The sequence below is a fragment of the Sinocyclocheilus rhinocerous genome, unplaced genomic scaffold (genome assembly GCF_001515625.1).
Source record: "Sinocyclocheilus rhinocerous isolate Xijiao unplaced genomic scaffold, SAMN03320098_v1.1 scaffold564, whole genome shotgun sequence".
Classification (NCBI taxonomy): Eukaryota; Metazoa; Chordata; class Actinopteri; order Cypriniformes; family Cyprinidae; genus Sinocyclocheilus; species Sinocyclocheilus rhinocerous.
This window is the reverse complement of record NW_015645070.1, coordinates 2496384-2506729: the sequence shown is the minus strand read 5'-3', so window position 1 is coordinate 2506729 and position 10346 is coordinate 2496384. Positions and strand designations below refer to the sequence as shown.

The window sequence follows — 10346 nt, the reverse complement described above, 5'->3', positions numbered from 1 at the left end:
TGATGCAGCGACTAAAATAATACTTATTTCCATCCCTTCAGAGTCCCATGATGTCTTTGAGCAGTCGTGTTGCTCTGTGCAGCAGCGATGCGTGCTGAGAATTACAGTAATTACCTTTAATGACAGTCAGCTCAGAACGAGAACCTTCCCTGTAAACAACATACATGATTCTCTCTGATGCCTTAAGTTTAGCCTGAGATCTACATTTAGTGTCTTAGTTTTTATCTTTGTGATAAACCTTCTTAATGGTATAATCAGTTTCACAGACTGGAAAAGCATTCATTTTTCTGCTGTAACTACATTTTTGCTGCTATATTTTTTTCCAGAACATGTTGTAACAAATTCAATAAAAAATTCTCATCACATAAAACTTATTAGATTCAGAGTTTTGTCTTCAATATAAAAAAATAACTTAAAATGTAATTTATTCAGAGCTGAATTTTCAGCAGCCACTAGTCCAGTGTCACATGATCCTTCAGAAATTATTCTAATATGCTGATTTGATGCTTAAGAAACATATATCAACTTATTATTATCAATGTTGAAAACAGTTGTGCTGTGCTGTCAAACTGATGTTTTTAGGATACTTTTGAAGGATGATCTTTTGAAACAAAATGCCTTAACTGTCACTTTTGACCAATTTAATGCATCCTTGCTACATCAAAGTATTTATTTCTTTAAAAAAAAATACTGATGCCAAACTTTTGAATGATATAAGAAAAAATGGTACATTCTAATGGTACATTCTCATCTCTCACTGCTAAATTGTAATGCAACACTATGATGTAATTCAAAACTGCAGTCAGCTTGATCCGGCTGTAATGCCATTTTATTTTCACAATACTGAGATCAGTGTGTCTCGGCAGATTATATGCACCATTTGTATCAGTGAAAAACAGCAGTATGTTGTGTCAACATGAGCACTTTATATTTTGTAGACGTAGTAACATTATCCGAGGCCGTCACTGACCGTGCAGGGAAGAGTTTGGTTTCACAGTCACATTGAAAGAAACTTTATACTTCTTGCACCTTCCAATAAGAAATTTTTTTTTTACATCATGTATGTGAATGCTTAAAAAGTGTGGAGCAACATAATAAAAGTAGAGCATCTGAAAAGGAGGTTAGCATATCCCTGAATACAGGAGAGAAGGATATCAGACACAGAGAGCTCTTCTTTTGTGTGTGTGAGAGAGTTTTTTCAATATCAGACAATGTCATTGGTTATGCAACTATAGGCACAAGTTAATGGCAAATGCAGCCTCCAGCTATGTGTGTACATGCATCTGACAATGAATACTTCTTTTGAATTTCATCATCATTGAACAGCATTCACAATACAAACTGACAGGGTAAACAAACAAGATACTTCCATGTAATGTTGTGTATTAGTGAATTCACATATATGCCCGAAACTGGACAAAGAATCTCAATCTTATGAACATTTAACTATCGTTTTACAAGAAAATACTATTTCAGTTGCTTTGTAATTATATATATGTGACCCTGGCCTGGACCACAAAACCAGTCAGAAGTAGCACGTATTTGTAGCAATAGCCAAAAATACATTGTATGGGCCAAAATTACTCAAGGCCATTTAATGAGCCCCAGACCCCTGGCTGAGGATCACTGTGTTTGAGGCTTCACAACTAAATCTCACACACATTTTATAGTAGCCGACAAAAAGTAATTTGACACAATAAAATCATACTGTGTGAATTTTATTGCATTAAAATATCAAACCATGCTGCAATATCAATCCTTTTCTCAGACATTATTCTCATTTTGTTAAAAGAACCCTATGTTTTTGTATTATATTTTGATTTACTTGTAAATTAATGCTTGTGCAGTCTTTCCACCGTAATCATCGTCATCATCCTCTTCCTCTCCGTCTGCTTCCTGTTCATCTTCCAACTGCTGCAGGAGACGTACCTGCCCAGCAGGCAGTTTCCCTACACAAACATTTATGCGTCATTTCATCATAGTTTTATTATTGTCATGTTGTTTTTTATTTCAATCATCACATTTATTGAATCTCAGGTACATTACATGTTCCTGTAGTCAAGCAGGCAGGTTGAAATAAACATTCACACTTACTGTAGTGATAATCTGATGCAAACCGGCGTGATGGGAACGCAAAATCTGCGATGAAAACCAGTATCTGAGAGAAAGAAATCAAGGAGACATTTAAAAACGATTTCAATAGAGTTTCATGTTAGCATGTTCTAAGCTAATGATGTAAAAGCACACAAAATTAGATTGAGCATGTTATTGATACTATTTAGATCCACAATTTTGGATAGATGAGTTCACTGCAATGCATTCTGGGATTACCCACTTCATTTACACTTGAAACATATCTTGTGTGCACAACCAAAGTTTGGGGTTATTAATACTTTTAAAAAGATATTAATACATTAATTTAGCAAGGACACATTTAAATTGACCAAAAGTAAAAGACATTATAATATTACAAAATATTTCAATTTCAAATAAATGCTGTTGTTTCGAACTTTCTATTCATCAAAGCAACCTTGAAAATATATGTATCACTGTTTCCAAAAATGATCAAGCAGCAACTCTTTTCAACACTGATAAAAATAGGAAATGTTCTTTCACCAAATCAGCAAATTAAAACGATTTCTGAAGGACCGTGTGACACTGAAGACTTGAGTAATGGCTGCTAAAAATTCAGCTTTGCCATCTAAAAGAAATTACAATCTAGTAGATTAAAATATAACAGTTATTTTAAATTGTAATAATATTTCACAAGTTGTTTTTACTGCATTTTTGATCAACCAAGTGCAGTTATGGTGAGCACAAATAACTTAAAAAGCCATTAAAAATCACACAACCTTAAACTTTTGAATATTAGTGTGTATTCTCACCAATCCAAGGACCAATCCTGAGATGAGTGTTGCTAGAGCAAATATCCCATACGAGCACCAAACAGGGACGCCCAGCTGCTCCGTTAAGTAATTATGGCAATGCTGAAACACAAAGTAAAAAAAAAAATATTTAAACGACTGCATGAAAACCTCTCTGAACACATTATAAAGACATCAGGTCAGGTGTTTACGATTGAATATATTTCTTTGCAGTGAGTCATTAAACAAACATATATCTTCTGGCTTTAAATTATGCTTACACTATGCTGTGTCATATGCAGAATAATGATACAGTCACCTCTACTTGAGGTCAGGGGGTTTATTTTGCATTATCGACCGGCTGACTATATCTCTCAGTGTCTGCTGCTGGTTCCTTCACCATTAGCTTGAATTCTAAATGATTTGTGCCTGTAAGTTATAACTCTAAATTATTCAAAGAATCGCTAGGAAAATAGTGTATATACTTTCATTGAATTGAATTCACAAAACTGACAAGAATGCAGTAGTTAAATATTAATAGGCATACACACTCACCCTGATGAACATGGATAACTTGAAGAGGGCTGACATTGCGTTCATCCTAAAATAAAAAAGTCAGTCAGTCAGTCACAGAAATTGTGTCAAATCAAGTGGAAAAAACGCCTGCCAGTATTACATTAAAAGTGAGCCAACTTGTGAATCAGCATTAACCACATGCTGTGGATTCTCTAAACTCCCTTTTCTGGAGATATAGCCCAGAGCTATTGCATTATTATACAATTTGAAACCACCCCAGCACACACAGCATGTACTCACAGGAAGGATGAGGGGCCGAACCAGGAAGAGACCGGCTCTATGCTCTGCCATTTCTTCTCATCAATGAAGCTCAGGAAGTCATCTTTAGATCGGGCTCCTTGATACCGCCGAAACACACCATCTTTACAGCTGCAACACACACGCGAACAGCCGTGTTTAACCACTTATAACTGCTTTTACACCACACAGATGTAAACAAGACAATTGCTGGTGTCTATCTATCTAAACAAAAGAAAACGAATCCTTTTATTTAGCAAAGTTGCATTAATCAAAAACGACAGTATAGACTTCAATAGTTCACAACTACGTTTACTTTTTTGATTTGATCAAATCCATCACCAATTACCAGCTCACTAACTTCTAAAGAAAGGGTTAAATGTATGTAAATGGAAAGAAACTCACTGGTAGATAGTTGGGAGAGCTGTGATGATGAACCTCCCGCTCAAACCTGCAGCACATAGAGAGAGACAAGTGTGAGAGTCATAAACACAGGCGATCAGGTGAGCAGAGAAACCAGATGTGTGCAGCAGATAGAGTCAAACCTGGCTGCTCGGTGACGTCCACTTTGGCTATATTCACTCCCAAATCTTCTCCCCATTCTGCAAACTCATTCCACACAGGCTGGAGCTGCTGGCAGGCTGGACACCACGGAGCAAAGCTGCAGCAGACAAGCAAACCTTTTAATCCAATAACACAATCCCAGCCAGAGGAGGCACAAAGACACTGAGGCTCATTTGTTTTCCATTGGATCCATTTAACTACAATCCTCTTGCTCGATTGCTCCAGCTGGAGGAAGTGTGCAGGGGAAACTACGGTTAAACACTTCTGAAGAAAGGGGCAGCGAAGATTCTGACATCACTTACTCACAGTCATGTTGGTAGAGATGTTAGGCAGAATGACAGTCACCAATCAGATACAGATGCAATGAACATCAATGGTGACTGAGGCTGTTATTCTTCCCAACATCTCCTCTTGTGTTCCAAGGAAAAAAGAAAGTCATGAGGTTTTGAATCAACATTTGGGGAAGTCACTGATGAAATCTTAAGTCGTTTTTGAGTGAACTACGCCTTTAACCTCAGGCCACTGAACTTCCTCAATCCTGAGTCCTCTATCCAGCACAAGAACACTGCAATAAGAAGTCATGTAATAATCTGAAGCTAGATATTTTAGATCATTTAGATTCATGTGCAGCATTAATCAACATGCATAGATAAACATAAATAAACTAGACTTTTTTGCACAACTCAGTTTAATAACTCACAACTCGATCATCCATTCTCCCGTCAGGATTTCCTCCCAGTTTCCATCTGTGATTACTCTTAAATTGGCCGACTTGGCCGACGCGGGCTGCAGCATCACACATGTTGCGATAAGCGCAGAAAACACACACGCGCCGGCTGTCATCCTGACTGTGCGTGTGTATGTGCACGCCATGTTTCAGCGCCCACTGCTTGCCTTCCGCTTCCGCCTCGACTCTGACGTACCACTGATGGGCGGAGCCGCTTCGTTGACGTCATGGCGTATAACGGTTGATAGAGTTTAAAAGAAAATTTCTCCTAATAATATATTTAATAATAGGGTAGGTGGCCTTTCTTTTTTGATGAAATGCAATTACTCCACTGGTAAATTACCTATTAAACTGGCTAGATTTCATCAACAAGCTTTGTTAGCCTGGAAACTGGTTTACAACCACAACTTTTCCCCCCACAAAACCATCTTATGGAATAATTTGGATATTAAAATTAGAAATAGATCAGTCTTTTTTGATAAATGGTTTGATAAAAACAATTTTTGTTGCTGATCTATTCAACTCTAATGGTGATTTGTTATCTTATGAATGTTTTATGAATATCCATCAATGTCCCGTTCCGTTTAAAGGCGATTCCTGATGGATTAATATGTCTGATGAAAGCTTCCCTCACCCATGAGTCATGCTCAAAACAACTTTCACAGTTATGTTTGGGAGGTGTTTCGCTTTTAAGTAAAGAATGTAATAATTCATTTATTCGTCAACTTTCTCAATCTCGAAACTCAATTTCTCCAAAAGGGAAACTTTTGGGGGGTTCTAAAATAGATAACATTCAATGGAGGAAAACATGGTTATTACCATATAAATACTGTATACCCAATAAAGTGAAAGAAGTGCATTTTAAAATTTTGCATAATATATACCCTTGTAACGCTTTTGTGTCGAAATTTTGTGATGTAGCTGATATATGCACCTTCTGTAAAAAAGAAAGTGAAGATATTTGTCATTTATTTTTCTCATGTAATGTTTCATCACTTTTCTGGAAAGATTTGAGTTCCTGTTGTTTTTCTAAAGTTAATATGAACTGTGATTTACACATTAAGGATGTTGTTTGCTTTTTTGAAAACCAGAACAAATCTTTAGAATCTACTGTTAACTTTCTTATCCTTCCACAAGGTGGCGCCACGGCACGATCTCTTTCTTACTCGTAAAAGCACATAGAATGATTTTACTGAAATGATTGTGATTGAAACTTGAGTTGAATTTATGAATCCATTAGGAAAATATAAAAATCACGAAGAAACTATAGCTAGAAATGAAGGAAATGAGTTTATAGTAAAGAGTTTATAGCATAGCTGTTGAAGAAGAAAAAATGTGCTTATTATTTCTTTTTTGAAGAGATATGATGAGATCTTTCATGTACCATGATTAATACTTGTTTTGGTGTTTGTTTGTTTTTTAAATCCTCTTTTCTTTATTTGTTCTGTTCCTGCCTTTTGAGTTTAAAAGAAAATTTCACTTTCTTTGCTATATTCATATATCATCATATATAATCATATATTCATTGCTTATAATTTTTGATTGTATAAAATATTATAGCAACATATGATTAATGATTTTTAGATGGCATATGTGGCCCATTGTATTTATATTTCAGTTATTATATGAAATTAGTACCTTTTGTCTGGTTTTATCTGCTAAACATATATATATATATATATGGTGACCACAAGGTGGCGCCACGGCACGATCTCTTTCTTACTCGTAAAAGCACATAGAATGATTTTACTGAAATGATTGTGATTGAAACTTGAGTTGAATTTATGAATCCATTAGGAAAATATAAAAATCACGAAGAAAGTATAGCTAGAAATGAAGGAAATGAGTTTATAGTAAAGAGTTTATAGCATAGCTGTTGAAGAAGAAAAAATGTGCTTATAAAATATTTGTTATAGTCTATAGCCTAATATATTTGCTTATATTTAGCTGATACGTCTACTTGGTTCATTTGCTCATTTCCTGAAGCAACCTGGAGGTCATTATTTTATGTTAATTATCTTTTTACAAGCCAAGGTTTTTAACCATTATACTAATAGATTTTTGCTATTTAACTTTGAGGTTTTGTGTGTGTGCATGCTTGCACAGAACAATAAAAGAGAATGCTTGGCAGTTTGCTAAAGAAACACAATGAGGCAGAAATGCACACACACCCTCAGAGGATGTTGTTACTCACTCTCTGCTGACACTAAATGAGTGCTAATGACAGCACTGATGTGATAATTGCTGTACCACAGTGAATATGTTAATGTAATGTGTTGTGTTGTGTTTGTGAGTGTGATGTGAGTGTTTAGACTGATTTATTGAGGAAAGGGTTATGATTATGTATAGGTGGGGTTAGGGAAATGTTTAAAATCACGTTCTTCTGGAAATTCTGTAGCCTACTATGCAGGCCTATTTTTTGATCTTGAAAATAAACTGACTTTAACATTGCTAAAAATAGCACAAAATTATGAAAGCAATGAAAAAATAAAGTGCATTAGGCCTATTGTCTGATGAGTGAGCAAAGTTAAATATAAAATGCTTTCAAATGGCTCCTTTCCTCTAAAACTTGCATGTTTTTCATCAAAAAATCGGTAGGCCTATGTCTGCCATGCATGTTTCATAATTAAACTCTCCTAAAACATGCTTTTCATACTCTCATCTGTGTATAATTGATCTGAAACATCATTTACACCACATTTTAGATACGTTTGATAACATTCTGTGGTGGACATTATATTTAAACATTTTTGGACTCATTTTTCTTTCTAGCTAGGATTCATTGCTGCCATATTTTTACACTTGCATAATGTGAGAAAATTACAGCTCATTGGAAATGCAATAAAAATATTCCATTCACACATCATGTAATGTGTCCTCACACATCATGTCTCATATTTCATCTCAAGCATGCTCTTCACTGATCATTTTGTTTCCTTGCTAACCAAAGACACAAACATAAAAAAAAAACTTTATTAGTGGAAAAAAATGCATTGTGGTAGAAATAAACTGATTTTAAAAAAACTGATAGAAATCATTTTACGCCATATATTTTAAAAATATAATAATTATTATTTAATGGTGGATTTCAATATTTAAAAAACACAAATCTGGGTCTGAGATATATACATTTTCAAAACAAAACAAAAAATGCAGTAAAACACTAAAATTTGTCTTAATTTCTGACAAGTTCTGAAAAAAATTCTTCCAGAAACATTAATAAAATATTTGCTCAAAGTTATGGTCTTTAATGTTGTTAGAGATGTTAGAGAGAACATTACTACAATAATTGCTTCCATAACGTAACATTAGCAACCAATTTTGTTAGTTATTTTTATGGAAAGTAATAAGGTTATCTTTGCGTTACTTTTTAAATCTAGGCTGGGCTTGCTTGTTTGCTTTTAATATAAAAAAGTTATATTTTCTATTTAAAAGTAAATTCACTTCTGTACAGTAGAGGGCGCAGCTCAAACAAACCTTTCAGTTGTGCTGCCATTCTGGATTACATGAAGAATAGGACGAAGGAGAATAAAGTTCAATTCTCTTTGGATAAATAAATAAATAACACAAATGTTATGTTTATCTAGAGTCATTTCTGCTTATTAGTATGGTTGAATTGGATCAGCTGAAAAGACATTGGTTAATAAAATAGGATTAAATACATAAAGAGATATTTGTGTTATATACTTATTGCAGATTTGTATCATATTCTGAGTTTGCATTTCATTGTTTTAATTCATTTTGAAGAATACTGATTCTATTTTTGTGCAAGTGAGATGAGTAAATGCATGTTCACTATTCACATTTAGTCTAGAACTAGTAATCATCATGTTTACAGTGCACTTACTGCTGATTTCTCTCAACACAGGGACAGGAGAACTGTCAGTCATCAATTGGGAAAACAAAGATACTTATTTGAAAAAGCTCTTCTAAATCAAAAAGTAACGCACTACTTTACTATTTAGCCTAGGCCTACTTGAAAAAGTAATCTGATTACGTAACTCATGTCATAATGCATTACCCCCAACTAGACTTGTGCCTCGATGCTAAATGATTTAAACAGCCATTCAGATTTGTGTATTTGCTATGATGTTCATCACAGCGCCAAATACTTACATATTTAGACTTAATAGGCTATTTATTTTCTTTTTTTTTTTACATTTTAATCTGGACTACAACATGCCCTAGATATTGTTTGAAAGTGTTTTGATTTTTTATTGTTCGGTCACACTTTACATTAGGGCTTCATTAGTTAACATTAGTTAATTCATTAGTTAACATAAACTGCCAATGAAAAATTCTTCTGAACATTCATTAATCTTAGGTATTCCAATATTTAATAACATGTTGTTAAAATCGAGAGTTGCAGCTGTGTTATTTAATGAGCTAACATGAACTAAGACTTGTGTTTTTTTAAACAAAGATTAATAACTTCTGTCGCAAATGTAGCTATTGCTCATTGTGAGTGTTAATGCATTAACTAAGGTTAACTAATGAGGTCTTATTGTAAAGTGATACCTATTGGTCTTTATAGTTCTTTTGCACTTTAATCTGTGTAAAACTTTTAACTTTGTACATTTTTCTGTATTGCTTTATTGCATTTAAATGTTCAGTTATTTTTGTTATAAGAAAAAAGTTATTAAACCTGTTATACTGTATTATGACAGCACTTTTTTTTAAACTTAATTTCAATATCGTGATAATACCGTATACCGTAATAAAAGCATTAGCAATTAATCGCAACATGAAAATTTGATACCGGCATATCCCTACCACAACCCTGGTTAGCAAAATGTTCTTAAAAGTTAAAACCTATTTAGCTGGGCAGAAAAAAAAATCTCAAATGAATTAATTTCTATGTAATTAAAAGAGTCTCTGTCCATCTCTCTTAATATCCTAACATTCCATCCGGTTATCACCATGTATGGAGTGTTACGCAGTGACAGATCTCACTGACGTCTGTGCACACACACACACACACACACACACACACACGACAGGATGCACGTGGGAGGAGAGAAAACGCCGGAGACAGCATGAATATGAGTAGGTGGGTAGAGAAATCTACTTTCCCCTCTATTTTTCATCCTCTCCATCTCATCCTCAATCTGAAACTGGTTTACCTGTTATGCAAGGGGCTGCCTACTCTCAGCATCATAGAAAGAGCAGGTTCATTTTCAGACCTACCAAAAATAAATTCCATTCTGTGGACTACTGCCACACACATATGCTTATGGACAGGCATACTCATAAAAACGCTATTATAGATGCAGGTTGTCTTCATTAGATTGCATTACAGCTTTTATATAACTGTGGATGACGAACAGCTTGTGCACACAGACAGAAGAAAAAAAATGAACTTAACACTAAATCCACAC

The 10346-nt window shown here is 34.5% G+C and overlaps 1 protein-coding gene across 1 annotated transcript; it reads right to left on the bottom strand.

Moving 5' to 3' along the window:
* Positions 1–1821: 1821 nt before the first annotated feature.
* Positions 1822–5197, bottom strand: LOC107705366 (thioredoxin-related transmembrane protein 1-like). The gene is made up of 8 exons (XM_016508624.1): positions 4942–5197; positions 4223–4338; positions 4083–4128; positions 3681–3809; positions 3420–3465; positions 2886–2987; positions 2095–2158; positions 1822–1949 (listed from the first exon to the last, which is right to left on the bottom strand). The coding sequence occupies exons 1-8, from the start codon at positions 5112–5114 to the stop codon at positions 1822–1824; spliced, it is 804 nt and encodes a 267-aa protein (XP_016364110.1). The 5' UTR covers positions 5115–5197.
* Positions 5198–10346: the final 5149 nt, after the last annotated feature.